The sequence below is a fragment of the Tasmannia lanceolata genome, unplaced genomic scaffold, assembly GCF_043159265.1.
Source record: "Tasmannia lanceolata isolate RefF3 unplaced genomic scaffold, GAP_Taslan_0.1 ptg000018l, whole genome shotgun sequence".
NCBI lineage: Eukaryota > Viridiplantae > Streptophyta > Magnoliopsida > Canellales > Winteraceae > Tasmannia > Tasmannia lanceolata.
Genome location: NW_027518695.1, coordinates 20,923,101 through 20,944,542, shown reverse-complemented (window position 1 = coordinate 20,944,542; position 21,442 = coordinate 20,923,101). Strand labels below are relative to the sequence as shown.

The window sequence follows — 21,442 nt, the reverse complement described above, 5'->3', positions numbered from 1 at the left end:
TACGTTAGGTTTTTTTATTCCTGTCTTACTCTCACCAACTATGCCTTTCTCGTACACTTTGGCATCTGTCGAGATCCAACACCTCCCTTAAATGCCCTGCAACAAACATACAAAATCCCATTTATTCATCTGTTGTCTTTCACCCTTCCTACTATGGAATCAAAGGCCCCGCTACGTTCTCTACCTCTACTCCGGTGAACATTTTTCTCCGTGAAAGCTATTTCAACACTATCTCACTGCATAACATTTGATAAAGCTCCATAGATTGTCTATAGGGTTCTCATATCTATTTACACAGGGGAGGGAGCTCGAAATTCATTCATCAGCCGGAGATCGATCGTCCTATTCTTGCTACGGTAATCAATTGAAACTACTATATTGATAAGTGCACCATGTAAATTAAATCACTAGTAAGAGAAAATGTTATATAAACTATAAAGCACTTAACATAATTTGGTACACCCCCTCCCCGAGCTATGGCCAGCATTGATTGGTACTCGTTCGGATCCGTGATTTCCTTATAGAATATAGAAAAGTGCTTAGTAACTGCTTAGTTTTTGCTATATCTTTGCTTCTTTCTGCGGTCAAATGTGTATGCATTGTTATACACCTGGACTTCAGTGTATAGTCTTTACTAATCATGGCTTTTTTTGTTATAGATAACCAACCAAACGAGAGAGAGAGAGAGAGAGAGAGAGAGAGAGAGAGAGAGAGAGAGAGATGCATGCAGTTTGGTTATCAATGAAGAAGGTCATGAACTGTAGGGCGAGAACGCCGGAAGTTTACCTGCCGGAAAAAGTGAAGGGGAGGAAAAGTGGGATTGGAAAGGTGATGTCCGCGAGAGATTGGTTGCTAGAAAGGGAAGATCAATCGGACGAAGAAGTCATTTTTTTGCAGAAGATCAACGGCGGGGAACGCTTTTGTGGTAAGATGAACATTCCTACTCTCTTTTGTTAATGGCAAAACCATAGATCACATGTGTGACGATCAGTACCGTTGATTTGGTTGGCTTCCACTTGGGTGCAATTTTCATCCCTTTGATTGTGGATCGTTTGGCTTTATCAACGGCTGGATCATCTATAAATGGTGGCTTGTAAGATCAATGTCTTGGATTACATTGTTGGTCGTCCATCTAAAGAATGTAAAACCTAATAATTTTTATTTTAATTGCCCACCTAGGAAGTAGGATGGGACTTTGCTTTATATAGAGCCACACTCGATATCTGATCCAATGACAGCTGACTTTTTCAGAGGCTGTCATTGGATCAAATATCAAGGGCGGCACCTATGTCGTGCCCCATATATTACAAGTAGCAATATGCGAACACCATATAATTTCACCGTATATAGTATAGTTATGCATGCTGATTTATTTGGATATATAATATAGTTATGCTTAACCATGTGAAACAACCAATTACTCCAAAAGCTTAAGCTGTTAGAGTTGGCATTGTTTAATCATTTATACCACACTCTCCCCCTCACGTGTGGCCCCTGTTTTGAGTAGGCCTTACGTGTGGATTTTTAATATTAAGGAGTTGTTGGGTTTTGAACCCAAGACCTGCTATGAGGTAACATGTGAAACAATCAATTACCCCAAAAGCTGAAGTTGTTAGAGTTGGCATTATTTTATCATTTATACTTCAACAGAGCCACAATGAAGCATTATAATTATATAATCCCAATCATTTATACATCGAATTTAGTTATATAATCTGACCAAATTCTTTTATAATATGTACATAGAGCTCGACGCTGGAGACATATCTAGAAATATCGTGGAGATGATCTTCCATGCAGCGTTGATGAGGCCAGGAGAATGCATCAAGAAAATCGAAAAAGTCTTGAAGGTGAAGAACCCGCCCGAGACCTTGGAAAGATTTGAGGAATATAGAGAGATGGTGAAGAGAAGAGCGCAAATTCTAGATAAGCAGCACCCACGAAGCGCCGTTGATGGTAACGAGCTCTTAAGATTTTATGTCACAACAATGAGTTGTTCGTGGAAGACGGCCAAGGTGTCGGAACTCTGTCAGGATCTCAGGTGCGGCGTGTGTCGGATAATCCGATCGGGGTCCGAAGCCGAGGACGAGAAGAGAGATGGGATTCTATTGAGGGCAAGTAGTGACATGTTGGATTGCGAGGAGGTTGTGAAGGAGGAGGGGAATGTAAAGAGGGCTGTGGTGGTTTGTAGGGTGATAGCAGGGAAGGTGGTTGCTAAGGTTGAAGGAGGGTGTGAGGAAGGCCTTGGGGAAGTTGGGAGTAGTGGAGAGTTTTATGCTGAATTTGAGCATTTGTTTGTGAGGAATCCTAATGCTGTTCTTCCTTGCTTTGTTATTGTATGTTCATGAGAGAGAGAGAGAGAGAGAGGTTTTCTTTGTTATTATTGTCACTCTAGAGAGAGAGAGAGAGAGCTTTTCTTTGTTATTATTGTAATTCTAGTGTAGTACTACTTGGTAGGGGTGTTCATTATTCGGTTAAAACCGAATAACCGAACCGAATCGAATTGGTTTGGTCAGTTCGGTTCGGTTTTTTTCCCTTTCGGTTCTGTTTCTGTTATTTTTTTTTTGGGAAATTCGGTTATTCGGGTTCGGTTTTCTCAAAAAAAATATTCAGTTAACCGAATAACCGAAATTATGGATAAAAACCATTATTTTCCCAAAAAAAGTGCTATATGGTCACTCCGTAGGATGATCTAAACCGTCCATTTGATTGATCACAACTTAATTAGGTTGTTCTCAACAAATTATTTCGATAGGATGATCCTAGCCCTCCGATCCGAACTGAGATTTTGCTTTTTTTCCTCTTTTTCTCCCACTATTCGGTTATAACCATGGTTTAAAATTTCGGTTTCGGTACCGGTTTCGGACTCTGGAATTGCGAAATTTCGACCGAAATTTTGAACATTTATACAGAATAGATAATTTGCATATAATGATTATGATGGTTTTATAAACTAAACAACTTATGGCTTACAAAGAGGCCTTAATGTCACATTTACAAATAAGAGTAACATCAAATAATTTTTGTGACTATTGCAGAGAAGGTTTGAATGTGAAGCACTGCTGATGATCTGCAAAGAGGGATTCTTTTTTTTTCTTTTTTAATGGTACAAAGAGGGATTCTTTCCCACCAGATTCTACTTAAATGATCTAAAATATGTAGAGAATTGACTTTGGAAATCAAAACATCTTGCCTTCATTAATTTCAGGAGATAATTTGTACACAATCCATCTGTTTACATTGTCAAGAAATGGCTTTCAAACATGGAAGGAGCTTATTTCAAAGGACAGTTACAGGATGAAGCAACAAAGCTCTCACAGAACACACAGGAAAGGAGCGTGTGTTCCTAACTGAATTATATTACAACATGAGATTCTCGCCTTGCCCACAGAAGACCAATGACTAGTTCTCAACAGATGCGAAGAACAACGCCGATCACCTTGCAGTCATAGAATGCAAGCTGTTATACTGGTTTTTTCTTCAACCTGTAGGTATCAATCTTAAGGACCCAGTACCAAACCACCGTTCTTTTGCCGAAAAGAGTGGGACGAATGGTTTAAAGGTGGAGTGTTGAACCTAAAGTTCTCTCCCTGGTCTTGTCTAGACACACAATGATCTGTGCCATCTTTGAAACTTTGATAATATGCTGCAATTGGAGTTGCTTGAATCACCTAACCACAACAGGAAATTCTGGTGATTTGGATATGTTCTTTGTCTAGTTTTTGATGCGTATCTTTTGATCTATTTTCATAACTTAAGCTGACCCCAACACCAATTTCAAGGCTAATCACATCGCTCTCTATGTGTGAAACAACCGGTTACTCCAAAAGCTAAGTTGTTACAGATGGTGTTATATAATTATTTATACTTCAACACGCCCCTCGTGTAGCCCCTCTTTTTCTGGTTGGTTGTACACGTGAATTTTTAATATCGAGGAGTTGTTGGGTTTTGAACCCAGGACCTAAGCTCTGATACCATGTGAAAAAACCAATTACTCCAAAAGCTTAAGCTGTTAGAGATGGTGTTATTTTGATCATTTTTTTTTTTTTAAAATTGACAATTTGATTGATACTATGAAAATTACATTGGGGACCAGGGGTCCCTACTTACATTACATAGAATCAAGGGAAAATGACTAAATGAAAGGGTTTTCTACTGACTATGACATTTGAAGAGGGGAGACTTGGAAATAACCAATATACAGTGACGTTGAGTGGTTTGCATGGGTTTAGGACAAAAATACCCTCATTTTTAAACTACCGTCACCTCTCTCTCTCTGATGGGATGATCCCAACCATCAATTAGAGGGCCACAATTCCTCTCTCTTTCTCTCTCATGGGATGATCCCAACAGTCCATTAGAGGGCCACAATGCCCTCTCTCTCTCTCTCTCTCTCTCTCTCTCGTGGGATGATCCCAACCGTCCATTAGAGGGCCCCAATGCCCCCCTCTCTCTCTCTCTCATGGGATGATCCCAACCGTCCATTAAAGGGCCACAATGCCCCCTCTCTCTCATGGGATGATCCCAACCATCAATTAGAGGGCCACAATTCCTCTCTCTTTCTCTCTCATGGGATGATCCCAAGAATCCATTAGAGGGCCACAATGCCCCTCTCTCTCTCTCGTGGGATGATCCCAACCGTCCATTAGAGGGCCCCAATGCCCCCCTCTCTCTCTCATGAGATGATCTCAACCGTCCATTAAAGGGCCACAATGCCCCTCTCTCTCTCATGGGATGATCCCAACCATCTATTAGAGGACCACAATGCCCCTCTCTCTCTCATGGGATGATCCCAACCGTCCATTAGAGGGCCACAATGCCCTCTTTCTCTCATGGGATGATCCCAACCGTCCATTAGAGGGTCACAATACCCCGCAGGTTCATGCACCTCTCTCCGGTATCCTCTAACCACTGCTTACACTGTATAAACAACTTATAAACACTTTAAACAACTGTTTATCCTATATAAACCACTTGTAAATACTCTAAACCACTGCTTACCCCTATATAAACCAGTGCTTACACTGTATAAACAACTTATAAACACTTTAAACCACTGTTTACCCTATATGAACCACTTGTAAAAACTCTAAACCACTGCTTACCCCTATATAAACCACTTACAAACACTATAAACCATTGCTTACACTGTATAAACAACTTATAAACACTCTAAACCACTGTTAAGCCTATATAAACCACTTATAAACACTATAAACCACTGTTAGGCTTATATAAACAACTTATAAACACTCTAAACCGCTGCTAGGCTTACATGAACCACTTATAAACACTCTAACCCAGTGCTTACACTGTATAAACAACTCATAAACACTCTAAATAACTGTTTACCCTATATAAACCACTTGTAAATACTCTAAACTATTGCTTACCCCTATATAAACCACTGCTTATACTGTATAAACAACTTATAAACACTCTAAACCACTGTTAAACCTATATAAACCAGTTATAAACAATCTAAACCACTGTTAGGCTTATATAAACAACTTATAAACACTCTAAACCATTGTTTACCATATATTATACACTTATAAATCCTCTAAACCACTGCTACGATTATATAAAATACTTATGAACGCTGTAAACCACTGTTTACCCTGTATAAACCATGTATAAACACTCTAAACCACTGATAAGCCTATATAAACCACTTATAAACACTCTAAACCACTGATAAGCCTATATAAACCACTTATAAACACTCTAAACCACTGATAGGCTTAGATAAACCACTGTTTACCCTATATAAACGAGTTGTAAACACTCTAAACCACTGATAAGCCTATATAAACCACTTATAAACACTATAAACTACTTCTTACCCTGTATGAACCATGTATAAACAATCTAAACCACTGATAAGCCTATATAAACCACTTACAAACACTCTAAATCACTATAGGCTTATATAAACCACTGTTTACCCTATATAAACCAGTTGTAAACACTCTAAACCACTGATAAGCCTGTATAAACCACTTATAAACACTATAAACTACTGCTCACCCTGTATAAATCACTTATAAACACTTAAACCATTGTTAATCCTTATAAACCAATTATAAACACTCTAAACTACTGGTAAGCCTTAATAAACCACTACTTAGGATTATAAACCACTACTGAAGATTCTTAACCAAAGAAGCTATATAAACCACTTATAAACACCCACTTCAGTAGTGGTTTATCATAGTGAAATAGTAGTTTAACTTAAGAAATTAGTGGTTTACAGTAAAATAACAATGATTATAAAGTGGAAAACAATAGTTTAACATGGAAAACTTTCATTCAAGTTTATAAACATGCCTTATAATTGAAAGAGAAGAGAGAGGGCTAGAAATACACACATTTCCATTGAATGGAGGCTTTGTGCAATTGAATGGTGGTTTCTAGTGAAGATTTTTACGATTTCGAAATCTAATAACATTTTTTTGCAATAGTTGTTGTAAATGGAGGCATTTTCCAATGCAATGAAGGGTTAGGGAGGCTTTGACATCTAAAAATGAGGTTTTCAGCAATAGAATGGAGCTTTTGGCATCTAACAATGGAGGTTTTTGGGTTTAAAAAATGGAGGTTTTTGGATTTTTCATACGTACGTAGGTGGGAGGAAGAAGAAGAAGAGAGAAAAAGGTGGGTTTTGGGACTTGTATTCTAAATGTAATCATTTCAAAAAGGTGATTTGATAGGGAGAGAGAGAGAGAGAGAGAGAGAGAGAGAGAGAATCAAGGGCATTTTAGTCATATGCACTCTTGATTGGTGATTTACAAAACACCCCTCTTCAAATGTCATAGTCAGTAGAAACCCCTTCTATTTGGTCATTTTCCCTAGAATCCAATAAGGGAGGTGTAAGCCCAATGGTTTTTACCTTGGCATTCCCATCTTGTTTTGATGATTCCAATACACAAGTGATCATTTATCACTAATGTGTTTGTTTGTCTAAGTTGTAGATCTTGATAAAGTAAGATCAAGGATGCTTGGATTGAAGGCCAAGAAGCCCACATTGGACCACTAATTGGAAGGCCTAAGTCATCAAGCAAGAAGTCATGAAGACTTGTAGACATGAAGAAATTCATATTGAAGACCATTTTTTGTCTTTTAGAATGTATTTGATCCAAACCTAGATTAGGTTTTTAGAGGCATAATTAAGTTAATCTCACACACCCTAAATAAACAAGTGATTGTATTTGTGGAGTTCCAACACCTTGGAACCCTCATAGCAATCCCATCTTGGTTGAGAATTGGAAGCCCAAAACAGAATTGAAAATCTGCTCTGCATAGGCTTCTCGGAACTCCGAGAGTTTTTCTCGGAACTCCAAGAATTCTCGGAACTCCGAGAATTATTCTCGGAACTCCGAGAAATGGTCCAGTAGACTTTTTCCAATTTCTGTGTGGCTTCTCGGAACTCCGAGATTTTTTCTCGGAACTCCGAGAATTATTCTCGGAACTCCGAGAATTATTCTCGGAACTCCGAGAACACTCCAACGGTCTGAAAAAGAGCCGTTTGGAATTTTGCTGGAATTACCGTAATGCCACTGAACGGTCATATTTTGGTTTTCCTATAAATATGGGTGTTCTAAACATACAAACCATCAATCCTAACACTCTTAAACTTCATTTGAATACCCAAGAGTGAATCAAGCTTCAATTGTGCCTCTCATCACCAACTCTAGGATTTGGATCATAGGCTCTCAATTGTACATCTTTTGTAACCCTTGTGAAGGGATTTTTTAGTTCTTTCTTTCATCGTTCAAGATTTGTATTCGGGCGAGTATTCGGAGAAGCGGAGCCCTTTTTCTCCGTGGTGAGGATTGCCACCAAGGTTAAAGCAATTGTAATTGGCACCGATCTTCGCCAAGGTTAAGAAGATCAAATAGTGAAGCCATCAACGGGTTTGGTTGGTGGAGTGGAGTAGGCCTCGGGTTTGAGGACCGAACCACTTTAAATCTCGGGTGCACTCTTTCTATCTCTTTGCTCTTTCATTTGCATTGCACCATTAGATTTAACTTGTATGCTTAAAATATTATTTTTGATCCCTTAATTGGTTTAAGTTTTTCAAATTGGTAAATTCTAGTTTTCTTAAACAACCGCATTCTCCCTCCTCATAGTTGCCATTTCTATTATAACTTGGGACCCCCTATATCGGATTTTCAGGAGGCGAGGAGCATGCTCCTAAGCCCGTAACAAATCAAAAATCTTCAGGGTCAACTACTACAGTGAAGTCTACACTACCATACACTGCCACCTTGTCGAGCAACTATTTCACTTTCCTTTCGAATTCTTCCTCCACTACCCTTTATTTCTTGAGGTCCCGCACTCATCTTTTCAAAGCCAGGGAGGAGACAAGGCATTCATCAAAACAGACTTGTCATCACCAACTAGATAGTCATTCAGTTAGAGATTCTGGGCAAGTTGTCAAAATTGAAGGAGCCTCCTCCATGCTATGCTGTATCTGGGACACTGGCAAGTAAAGGAGAAAAACCTCTGGAATCATGTTCAGGACTTCCGGAGGTTCGCTGGTCGTAGGCTTTTCTTCCACCCGCCGGATACCCACCGCCTTATTCTTATCCCATTTTTGCCACCACCCAACCCTTTCTCCTAACCCAAGTATCCTAAAGAGAGAGTGCCTGAATAAATGGTTGTCCTTTAACAGAATAATCCCACAGAGTCTATATCTAGTGAACGGCCCGGCTTGAGGCTCTATCCTGAGAAGCCGTCTTCCAAAGCAAGATGAGGATTCTCGTGAATCATCAGGAGATGCTATTCCTCCTTGTTAATGGTACCTAGGGAGAAGAGATCTATCTTTAGGCTTGAGAGTCTTCAAAATATGAGATTGGGGGTACCTTTTAATACCAAACCCAAGACCTTGAAGCCTCCGCTCCTAGAAGAGAACGCTAGGAGGCTGAAAAGACAACTTCCCAGTGATCGAGGAAGGTAAGTTAATCAATGCATCCATAAACGCTTTAATCACTATAATCTCCTTCAACCCCAGGATCTACGGCTACTGAGTTCGCTACAGATGGGATCTATCCAACCAGACTTGGAATAAAATTTTAGGAGCTTCAACAATCTGCTGTTTATCTTCCTTGATCCTGGTTGTAAAACCAAGATATTCCCCAATATATTCATAAGGAATTTTTCTTGTGATCTTGACCCCCTGGCTAGGGCATTTAAGCCATTGTAAGAACCGCCAGGGGCACGATAGTCAAAAATCTTCCTGGCTCTAGGATGAAGACAACGTATTGGTATTAGTGAAAGGTGCAGCCAACAAAGCAGCTCTCCGCCTAAGGGCAGGGTATTTAGGCTTATATTTCTTGGGACTCACCAACAGACCAGAATTGTCAGCATTTCTCTCTTCAGGTCCCATCACACCTTTTTCAAAGCAGACCAAACCACACATTCTTAGGCATCCCGACATGAGGATTTGATTGGTTAGATTTAAAATTTGAATCCCATACGGGGCCCAACGGCTCATCAGGCAAAGGCCTTTTACTCGCCGGAGATCGATCCGTCAGCGAAGAAGGATTTTCCTTCAAAAGATCAACCCCAATGGTATAGGTCTGGCCTAAAATTTTGAGCTTAACGCAGGAATTAGGAAAAAGCCAGCGGGGGGCTATAATCTTGGCCGAGACATAACTCATACAATTCTGGTCGTTGCCCTCCATCTTGGTTTCCACAACCTTACCAAAAAGGCCCCCTAATGCCTCCACCGTTGAAATAGCCCAGGCGTGCAATGGGATGCCATAAAAGTGAACCCAAAGAGGCGCACAATCGGACACCTTCTACATTTAATCCGCCATCCAAAATTATGGTAGCGACAAAGTAGGCACTGCCAATCCACCTCCCCTCCCCGCCCATTAGCCATTGCTTGAACTACTCTTCTCCTTCAATATGGAAGACTCATCCCGTACAAAACCTTAGATCACCGATTGGATCGTCCGGTCGATGCTACAACGGAGGAGACTCCATTCGGCGGATGATCATCTTCCAGACGTCGGAAAATGAATATCAGCTTGAGGTAGCCTGAATTTCATGATATTTTAATTTCTTATGTGGGGAGAGGGGTAGGGCATGTAGGAGGAGGAGAGGTTTGAGAGCGCAAGAATTATTTGATCATTTATACTTTACAGCATTCTGATTGTTCTGAGGAATTTGCCTTTGTAGTGCTGTCAGTACATGTAACCCTGTTTAGAGCATTGGCTTTGTTTAATATCATGGACCCACCAGAGTGGTGTGACTACTAGTCCTCGCGGCAGGAATGTCGTGGTTATGTTTTCCTTCATACGTGATTATAATGGCCTTCAGATCATGTGATGTCCTCTCAACGTGCTTCCTAGTGAGGCATCCAGCATTTGTGCATTTGTAATAACTCCTGCATACATGACTAGGATAAGAATACCCACATATCTCAAAGGTAGAAGATTATGAAGCAAGCTTTGGAGTTGCTAGTTGCAGAAGAAAGGAAAATGTTGCAAAAAACAATAAATCATGCATCCACTGAGCTGATTTGAAGTCCAATGACAGCAAAAGAATTTTTTTATAGTAAGAACCATATGGAGGCAGCATATGAACCAAGAAGCTTTCTTAGATGCCTGTCATTACCCAAAAGGAGCTAAGAATGTGTACCTAGTGCAGAATAAGAAGAAAAAGAAAAAAGAAAAACAGCACCATGTTAACGAGCTCGAGATTAGAGATGCATGTGCTGACTGAGATCCATCAGTTAAGAACAAGAAAAGATGAGTCCGTGTGAAATAAGAAAATGTCTTCGTTTACCTTCTACTGCCCTCTTCAAGGAACTTCTTGATCAAGACCTAAATTATGCAGATTTGCAACTTCGCAGGCTTCAAATGCTGTGAGATATATATCATAAATGACAAGAATAAGATCATTTCACATCCATGCTGCTGGTTGAAATAGGGCATTAAATTAATTTTTAACTGTAAACTCTGGTCCAGTGACTTCATTACAGAAACAAATTATGCTTTCTTATATAGGTCACTTCAGGTTACGTTTGAGACATCCTATTATGAATTTCAAGATTAGGAGAAGTCCCCACACTAAAACAAGCACTGTTATGAGATGCATCTACAATAGAATATGCAAGAAACAAACTTTAACCTAAGAGGCTCTTTGGACACCCCTAAAATATATTTGCAAATAATCTTCTACGCATAGTCGTATTTGAATATAATTTAATATATAAATGGCAGTCATAAAAATATTTGTATATATATATATATATATATATATATATATATATATATATATATATATCTTAGTTAACGGCTTCCAAAGTAACCTTAATGTCACATTTGCAAATAAGATTAACTTAGAGTAATCTCATTTGCAAAACATAACTAATTATGGTTGTAACTAAAGAGTCCCTAAACAAGTGAAAAATAAAAAAAGAAACTACTCTAACCACTATCAGATATAAAATAGAAAGATGCACCTATCAGGTGTTCAGTAGCCGTGTTCACCTCTAAGAGGACAGATGAAACAACACTATGACCCCAATAAGCCTCATCTGATAATACTAGCTTAGGGAAACAAAGACAAGCCATGTGCCTAAAAGAGAAACATGCACAAACCACAAGCTTGCACCTGAATTAACTATGCACATTTTCACCATTTATTGCAGGTAAAGTTATATGCATTCATTTGTACTGGATAAGTAGCCAAGCATTTTCTGGAGACACATGTATAACCAGGCTAAGATACATGAATAATACTTCTCTATTACTGGATATATCCTTTCCAAACTTCATTTTGGCCAGAAAAAGTAATTCAGTTGCTTAGAAATCAGGAAGAACCACAGGCAAGTTTGGACAAGTTGATTTTTCAGTTGACAAAATTGATGACATACTTCTCTAAATTCGAGATTTCAAAGGACTACTTTTTTGGAAATTGGAAAGATTTAGAAAAGGCAGCACCAAAAACATGAGTAGTGGAATATATTTAGTCATTGTCATGCAAAGAAACTGGCATAATCATACATAATGACAGTGAATGACGTGCCCGCATAATTTATGAACCATAGAAGTTGCCTTCTAAGTAGGGCATTTTAGGTGACCACATTCTACATAGTTAATGGGATTAGCACACTGGCAAGAGCTTTAATTGTTACCATAAAGCAACTAAATCTAAGACAAGAAAACAAAGTCAGTCCAGCAAGTACTGAAAATTACAGATAAAGACGAAGGAAGAGTTCAGAGTTACTATCGTGTCTGTAGTCAATATATGGAGGAGGCCTGTGAGCCTGTCTCATGATCTAAGTATCATCCCAGGAAAGGGTGAGAGTAAGAGGACAAAATCAGTAAGACATGCAATCACTTCTGCCTATTAGTTGTCTGAGCCCAAGTAGTAATAGATACCTAGGATTAGGATTCCATTTCACCACTTTCTGCCCATATTTACTCCAACGAAACCCATCATCCAGGATATTTACCTCACTCATTGTTTGTACAACAGTACATCGGGTTACTTTACCCATTGAAGTTACATCCATACAACCATTATCTTTCTTCCTACATGCAATTTTATTTGAGAGTAGAATAAAAGTTAGCATTTATGGATGCACCTGTTTATATGTAAAGTTCATACAAGTAAACTCATATCAAGGCACCTTCGCTTTGACTCTGGATCATCATCATCAACAACATCATCACCAATCTTGTTGGATCGTCCACATGCACCTTCCATATCATCATCACTTACTGAGAAAGGAGAAAGCTCAGAGGCACCATTTGGATCAATAATGTGAGCAATCTAGGCATTTGCATTTGATGGCTTCTCTGCAAAAAATAGCACGTGAAAATCTTCCAAATTTTCATTTTTAAATAGGATTTACAAACATAAAAATATCATCATCGGTGGAACAATATACAATACCTTGTGCACTGATTAAAGAAGAAAACCCATCAGTTCTTTGAAGGATTGCACCGACCACTAATCGACGACTAGGTTGAGGTTTAGGATGGTCATGCTGATCCTTATATAAAGTCTCTGTAATTTGCCCATCATGTGAGTGTTCCAATTGCTTTTTCACTTGGCAGTTAGGATGTGTACATTTGTAATAGCTCCGTGGAAATCCACTTCCCTTAGGGCCAGTTTGGATACCCCTTGGATTTGGATTTGGAGGTGAATTTGGATTTTCGGCGTTTGGCAAGCCTTTATGACATTTGGATTTGGATTTGAGTGAAATCCACAAGATTTACAAATTCCTAGTGTAAGTGTAATTTTTTGGATTTATAAATCCTTTCTGCTAGAGGTTATTTATAAATCTAAATCTGACCCGTAAGGGGTTAAAATGACCAAAATATACCAAAAAAGTGTTAAATGACTTAAGTACCTACATGACATTAAAAACTGCTCAAAATACATTGTATTAGGTAAAATGACTAGAAAACCCCCGAGTCAGGCAAAATGGCCGAAATACCCCTATCCCAGGTAAAAAAAACAAAATACCCCGAGTCGTGCAAAATGACTAAAATACACTTATGACATAAAAATGATCAAAATAACCTCATACAGGGTAAAATGACTAGAATACCCTAATATCATGAAAAATTACTAAAATACCCCTAGATCAAGTAAAAATGACCCATGACTCATAAAAATGACTAAAAATACCATCATGAGATAAAAATGATAAAAATATGTCATATTAGGTACAATGAGTAGAAATACCCCTATGCGTAAAAATGACAAAATACCCCCGAGTAGTCCAAAATGACTAAAATACCCTTATGACATAAAAATGATCAAAATACCCTCATATAGGGTAAAATGACTAAAATACCCGAAGATCAGGAAAAATTATCGAAATACCCCTATATCAAGTAAAAATGACTTATGGCTCATAAAAAATGACTAAAATGACTAAAAATACCCTCATGAGATAAAAATGACTAGAACACCCTCAGGTCATGCCAAATGACCGGAATACACCTATACCGGGTGAAAATGACCAAATACCCTGAGTCATGGAAAGTGACGAAACACCCTTATGACATAAAAAATGATCAGAATACCCCCATATAGGGTAAAATGACTAGAATACCCCTGGATCATGGAAAATGGTTGAAATGCCCCTATATCAAGTATTTTAGGGCCTTTTGGTTTTGTTAGGTTTCAAATTCAAATCCAAAGAGCATCCTAACAAAAAAAAATTAATTTAGATTTGAAATCCAAATCTATACGTGGTCATCCAAACGACATTATTTATAAATTTGTGAATTTTAAAATTCTTGATTTCAAATCTATGGATTTTGGAAATCCAAATTCACCTCCAAATCCAAATCCAAGGGGGATTCAAACGGGCCCTTAATGTATTTCTACCCATATTTTCGCCAATTATACCCATCTTCTAATGATTTCTCACCGACGATCAAAGGATTTGGTCCTTTAGGATCAAATTGTGATGCTTGGATCCCACTGTCTGAGACCTGCCTCTGCCGTGATTCATCAGAAATAACTTCAGCAGGTTCACTAGCCATTGAGGTAATTATAAAGAAAATACAATTAGAACAAGAAATTGCATCAGCAGTCGGCATTAGCTATTTGCGAGATTTACTGCTGGCAACACCATTCCTTTGAGGGAACATATATTATATGCATATATATCTGAGTTTCTTAATGTTGTCCGGGCATACCTGCTCGAACAAAATGAAGAAACTGAGTTTAGACTCCCAACACGATTTCTTTTCTCTTCTCTACTTTCATCTCATTTTCATATGTACAACACATTTTACAGGGTCTAAGAACCCCATTTGATCAAAATCAACAGCCAACCATTTACTCTCCATCTTTCTCCTACATAGTTTTTCGATCTTCTCTTCTTCCAAGATCCTCTACATTTATCTAATCTTTTTGTCACTCCCTTTATCCTATTTTCCTTTCTCTTCAACCTTAATAACTATAAAGTGTAAATCTCCTTATTTTCTTCCACTTGCTCTCCTTTATTCTTCCTTTTTCTCTCTCTCACATAACAACCTAGAGTTTCTCACACCCAGTATTTCAAAACTCAGACTCAATGAGAACTCGGCGAAGGTGAAAGGGGCTCGTCTAAAGTGAGTCAATGGTTGACGTGGTTCATTAACTTGGGCGAGTCAAAGGACTTTTGGTTGACTTGGTAGCGCAAAACAAGTACTCAAGACAAGAACTCAATCAAGGTAAAAAGGGAATCGACTTGGATGAGACCCGGACTTGAACAAGAATATTGGTCTAAAAATTAGATTCAAAATTCAAATTTGAGTCCAATAATCGGTCTGGCCCTCACAATCGGTTTTCATAATCTCAGACGAACAGGGTATATAGCACCAACGGAGAGGATGACAATCAATTTTGAATAGGATGATTTTAGAGAACCAAGGAAAAATGGGTGAACTATTACTTATTGGGATATTTGAAAGGGCAAAGGGCGTATTTCAAGGCCATAAGAGATCATCTATCAAGTAAATGGATTCTACTTGGAGAGCTTCAGCTATTTGCATTACAGATTGGCTACAAACCCAGATGATTGTGTTCAAGTTCTTAAAGCTCCAAACCACAACTATAATGGGACAACATTGATCTTACAAAGGTGGACACCAGACAATCCCATTGAACGGTTGAAAGTTCAGTACCATCCCAGTCTGGATCCCATTCCTTGGTCTCCTCTTGAAGTATTGGACCCCGTGGCGTCAGCAAGTTGGCTAGTGCTATAGAAAGGCCCCTCTATATGGATACCTAGATAACAAATTGCACAAGACTAAAATATGCTAGGCTTTGTGTTGAGATCACAATCGGAAAAATCCTACATGATACCATCCATATAAATACGCCCTTAGGCACCCAGATGGAGCCATTAAAATATGATTGGAAGCCCAAGTCTAGCAGCACTTGTACGGACTATTGCCACATCCCCAAGCCCTAGATGGAGTAGCGCGAAGTAAAAAGATATAAACTATGACAGTAGATACACTTAAAAAAATAAGGAAAATAATCTTGAGAGAGAAGTGGCTAAACCACTCAGCCCATCTCAAAGAGCATTGGAAAAGATATATCACCGGCACCAAAACTGCCAAGCAAACAACTTCACAACCTTAGACTATGTCACTGATGAGACAGACACTCCATCAATTGAGGAGGACAAAAGGGGTCAACAAGGCCCATATAGTTCTTCACCAAGATGGGTAATTGATTTTGACCCTCGAAAGGCTAGAGGAAGGAACTCCTAGCATAAAAGAACCAACCCATACTAAAAGGGTTCCTAGAAAATTGAAAGAAGACCTCCCAACATATTCGGAGAAGGATTCCTCATCTGACTCCAACATCACAGAAGGAGGAATCTAGCATAAGGTTTCAAGGAAAAACGTATTTCCAAAGCCTTCCCCAAATTGCTTATGCGGACATGAAGAAAGGCCACTAAGAATTTCAATATTTGAACAAAATCAGTAATATGAAGAAGATAAGATCTAAGTCTATGTCATCAGTAACTGATACGACCCCTTGGATAAAAGTAAAAATAAGAGAGAAAGAAACAATGTAGGCCTATTCGAGATGGCCAAATCTCCTAAAACAGTCTTTGCTTTTCCATTCATACGTTAAAAAGAGAGAGATTACATACTTATAGAATTAGCATTTCTACTATTTAGGAAACAATCCAAACTTCCCAAATCCTAAAGGATACTTAGGAAACAAGATAATAATAAAAAGAAACTAATATTAAGGGGAATATCCTAGCTATAGCAAGAAATAAGGAAATCTACTACTAAGGAAATCAAGAAGATCTTCCAACTAATCTTGGGTACGTAACATTCCCTTCCTCTTAAGAGTCATTGTCCTCAAGGACTAAGATCCTTCTACTTTTATTATTTCTTATTCCTCGTTTTCAAATCCAAATCCTTCTAATATCGCCAACTGTCCTCGACATTGATGGAGTGGGCGATACTTCTCATTGCAATTATAGCATAACCCTTTCTTTCGCCGCTCGAGCATTTCGGTAGGTGTTAATTTTTTTGCTGGTAATGGTCCTTCCTTCATGAGGGCAACCGCCGTAGAAGTAGACGTCGATGGATTTGGTAGTGGGGGGCGCGAGTATCGACCACTAGCTAGAGATAAGTCTTCATGTAACAAGGCTAGTTGGGATGCATGCTGGAGAGTAATCGGTTGAAACATTTTAACGCCGGCCCGAATATCGTCATGAAGGCCCGAAATAAAACATTCGATTAAGAATGATTCGGGTAATCGTGAGGTTCGGTTGACCAATCGCTCAAACTCAGACTGATATTACCGTTTGTTCTAATTTTGATAGTGCTCCTCCTGGATCGTCGCTTCCAGGCGGCCCAAACCGAGCACATAAAGCATGCTTGAATTGTGACCATGCCATTACACCCATGGTCTTCTCCCTCCAACAAAACCATGGTATTGCATCCCTAGTAAGGTGGATCGATGCCAAATCTACCATACGCTCATCGGGTATTTTATTGAACCTTTGAAATTGTTTAGCACTAAAAACCCATCCGGCTGGATCGGATCCGTCAAATCTAGGAAATTCTAGACGGAGGGTACGGAGATGTGTTTGCACATCTTCAAGATTTCCTTGATTTACTTGTGGTGCTACGGGGGCATCATCCAATTCGTCCTTGTAGACACCCCATTTTGACCGGACTCAAGTTCGTAGTGTTTGTGCGAGACCTCGTCAAATCAGTGAGTTGGGATCCCAAATTGAATCCTGAGGTAGCTTAAGGTCTCCCATAGGTCTCTGTAAAATTTCAGCAAAATCTGCTCAGAAATTACAAATAAGACGAGCGTCACAGTAAAGTGTATTGCAATCATAGAGGGGGTGAATTATCTGCGATTGAGAATCAACCGAAGCAAGGGGGGTGAATCAGCTCGTCTGGGACGGAGCTGATTCGCGCGCTCATCACAATTCTGTGCGCTTATCAATTGTAGGTGTGCCAATATCCCAACCATTATATGGGTATATAAGCTCATTTTTATTTTTTTTCTTCTTTCGCTGAGAGAGAGAGAGAGAGAGAGAGAGAGAGAGAGAGAGAGAGAGAGAAGGAAATTTGGGGGAAATCCGTTGCTTGTCTTTCTCCAGCAATTATTCGATCGGCGAGCTCATCTTCTCCGGCCAATTCCTCCGGTAGATCTTTCATTCTCCGATTAATCGCCGGTAGAATCTTCTTCATACTTCTTTGAGTTTCTTTAAATCCTTAATTTTCTCCCATTTTCTAATACAGTTGCCATCTCCGATCGATTCACCGGAGCTCCGGCTAGCTTTTTTTTTTCTCTCCGATTTGTTTCTGGTAGTTTTGTTCCTCTTTAAGATTTTTAACATGTGTTTCAAATTTTCAAAGATCCAAGATAGAAAAACCCTAGGATTTTCATAGGAACCTTTGATTCAAGCACTATAACCCTAGATCTCTTATTCTCTCGACCAATATATAAAAAAATAATTTCAGATCTATTATCTGCTTCTTCGGAAACTCTAGTTTGTAACTTTTGATCTCAGATCTGTTGATTTCATGCCCTAACCTTCATTACCTCCGCGATTTGGGAGTTATCAAACCTCGAATTTGTTGTTTGCTACTTCTGAATCTTTGAATCTATTGTTTTTCTTCTTTGATTCTTCAATTTACAATTGATTCTATCCAAAACCTCAGATCTAAGTATTATGGCTCAGATTGAGTAGGCTTGTAAAGAGTTTTCTTTGGATCTGGATATTTTCTACTCGTAAAGTTGTGGCTAACAACTCAGATTGTTCTGCGTTTGAGAAGCTGTGAAAAGCTTAGGCGATCAGGCTCGTTTGATTGTGATTTTGAAAATTTGCTCTATCTTCTGTTCTCAGCAATTTTTCAGAGCTCGAACAAGTTATTTTCGATTCAAGTGTGTATTCATTTTTTTTAGCAATTTTGAAATAGATCATGTTCTATGATAAGCTTGATTGTTCTAAATGATTTCTTAGAAATGTAATGTGTTTTATAGATCACAGTGATCGATCTAATCCGTGATGATTTATGAGTATCTGTTGAGGGTAGTTTAGAGGGTTTTACACTATATTTTTCTTCAGCTGGTTTTAGATCCCTATGTTTTTCATGATGAAACTGACGAGATTGGGCTATTTCATGAGTAATGCTTTTGTTGTTGTCTGCTAATTATTGTAATTGCTCCATGTCAAGGATGAAAATGCATGAATTGTTTGATTTCATATCCTTGTTTGTTTTTAAGAGCACCCATAGTTGTCTCGGGCTGGATATTGCTATACATCTGTTTATTATTCCTCAATTGAGTTACCATTTGTTTTGCAAAGCACTTTAGAAGACTCTGTTGTTATTTGGATATCTCAGTTCTTGATTGTTCTCATTCGAGAAAAGATGAGTAGTGTATGACTCCCTTTACTATTCAAATTGATTACAGACATGGGTACATGTATAAGCCATGCATTTTTAAAGTTTAAAAGTCGTTTGAAATGATAATTTGATGGTTTACTTCTCTTGCAGTGGGTTGTTGCTATGTTTGTGTTTCATTGGATCACTTGCCATCTAACTACAAAATTGATAGAGGCAAAATTTTCTTTTGATCTTAGCCTTTAAATTTCAATGATAATCTGCTAGTAGATCCCATTCTTTATAATATTTTCTTTAGGCTTGTTATCTCTATGAGCATGTTTTAATAAATATATCTGTTGGTAGACACCCCACTGATTGAAGGATTGTGATAATAAATGCACTAGGTCGTCTTGTTTCGTACACATCTTGAAATTAGCAAAATGGTGCATGCTGTAATCTGTCCTTTTGTAGCCTTTAAATCCATGTATGCTTCCTGTTCGAATTATCTTCCTTAAAAATTTGTCTCAGGAATTTATTAGATGGTTTCTACCCCATGTCAAGCGTGTAAGTGTTTGAATTATTAGACTGCATGATTTTTCTGCCAATCCTAAAATGTTCAGGATTTATTGAATAAATATTTCTACATTTCTGTTGATCCTTCTCTTGTTAAAGTCGCTATCGGTCTTAATTCATAGAAATAAAGGTTGGAGTCATACAGTTGGATTTGTTTCGCTCATCTTTAGGAATTAGGCCTTATTTTCATTATGAATTGTCCATTCGAAGTATTTGTCAGAGAGCCTAAATTATATGGTGTTATTGTTTGGATTGACCATCTCATGGTTCCCATTCTAATCTGCTTGCTTGGATTTTTGAATAAGGTTTTAAAGTATTATTTAGTTTCACACAGTGTTGTTCACTTGTCTTAGGTTCTAGTGGGTTTAGTTCATATATATATATATATATATATTTGTATTTTTTTATTATTTATTTCAGAAGTTTCTGATCCTTGTTGAAATAGACTTGGTGTATTCTCAATTTAATTTTGCATCCCTGTTGGTATGTAGTTCAGCTCTTGCGTGACTCATTGCACATATATACAGTTCAGTTTTGAGCAGCTCTTTGCTTACTTATGGTTTAATTTCTATGTAGTTAAGATAATTGCCACAACAGTTTTGATAAAAAAATAAATAAATATGGCTGTTGTCCTGCAAGCCTAGGTTTTGTTTGACAAAAGCACACGGCTGCAACCCCACTAGCTATGTACTTAACTGTTAAGACTTTGGGGGGGAGTAAGAGCACATAATTGAATATTTTGTACTGTATTTCTGCTGTTCTATAGTTTTGCTCTATAGTTGTAATTTTAGTTGGGTTATTCTATAGTTGGGTTAAGAAGCACATAATTGATGTCTATTATTGTATATCTGCTATCCTATAGTTTTTTTTGCTCTATAGTTGTAATTCTAGTTGGGTTAAGAAGCACATAATTGTTGTCCATTATTGCATATCTGCTGTCCATATTTTTGCTCCACAGTTTTTTTTTTACACAAATTTTAGTTCACAATTCTGCTTTGTCTTGGCACAAATCTAGCTCACTTCCTACCCAATATTTCACCTCTGTTCAGTGTAATATAAGGTCAATTCAATCATTGATGAAGGCAGTTTATTTGCTTGCAGTTCAATCCATAGTTTAGTTCATGTTTTGTATAGTGTGAGGCCAGCTTATTCACAACCAAATGCATTTGTATTTCAGTTCTTTGTTCTGTGCATTTTTATAAATTCTATACATTTTTGTTTATAGCTCAATGTAGATGTTGTATATTTTGCAAATTTAGTCCAGCTCATTTACAATTCAGTCTAAGTTCCGTATGTCTTGTAAACTCATTTCAACTTATTTGTAGTTTAATGGGTTATGTAAGTTATTAAAGGATGTGTTTAGATGATATAGGGCATTTTGTTTACATTTGTTTGGGACTTTAAAGTTGTCATCTCCATAAGAAATAATGCAATGCCGCAACCTGTCTCTTTTCCTCTATAGGCTTATGTAGTGTGGATATTTTCCCATGTGAAAAAGATTGAAACCTGTTTGGATACTTTCTCTCATT

General features: G+C 38.2%; 1 protein-coding gene and 1 pseudogene across 1 annotated transcript; one reads left to right on the top strand and one right to left on the bottom strand.

Annotated features, from left to right (window-relative positions):
* Positions 1–159: 159 nt before the first annotated feature.
* LOC143851942 (uncharacterized) lies at positions 160–2,348 on the top strand. Its single transcript, XM_077361454.1, has 3 exons — positions 160–356; positions 660–925; positions 1,747–2,348. Exons 2-3 carry the CDS (start codon positions 721–723, stop codon positions 2,346–2,348), a joined length of 807 nt encoding a protein of 268 aa, XP_077217569.1. The 5' UTR covers positions 160–356; positions 660–720.
* Positions 2,349–10,138: 7,790 nt separating this feature from the next.
* LOC143850175 (WRKY transcription factor SUSIBA2-like) lies at positions 10,139–14,519 on the bottom strand (annotated as a pseudogene).
* Between the last annotated feature and the right edge of the window lie 6,923 nt (positions 14,520–21,442).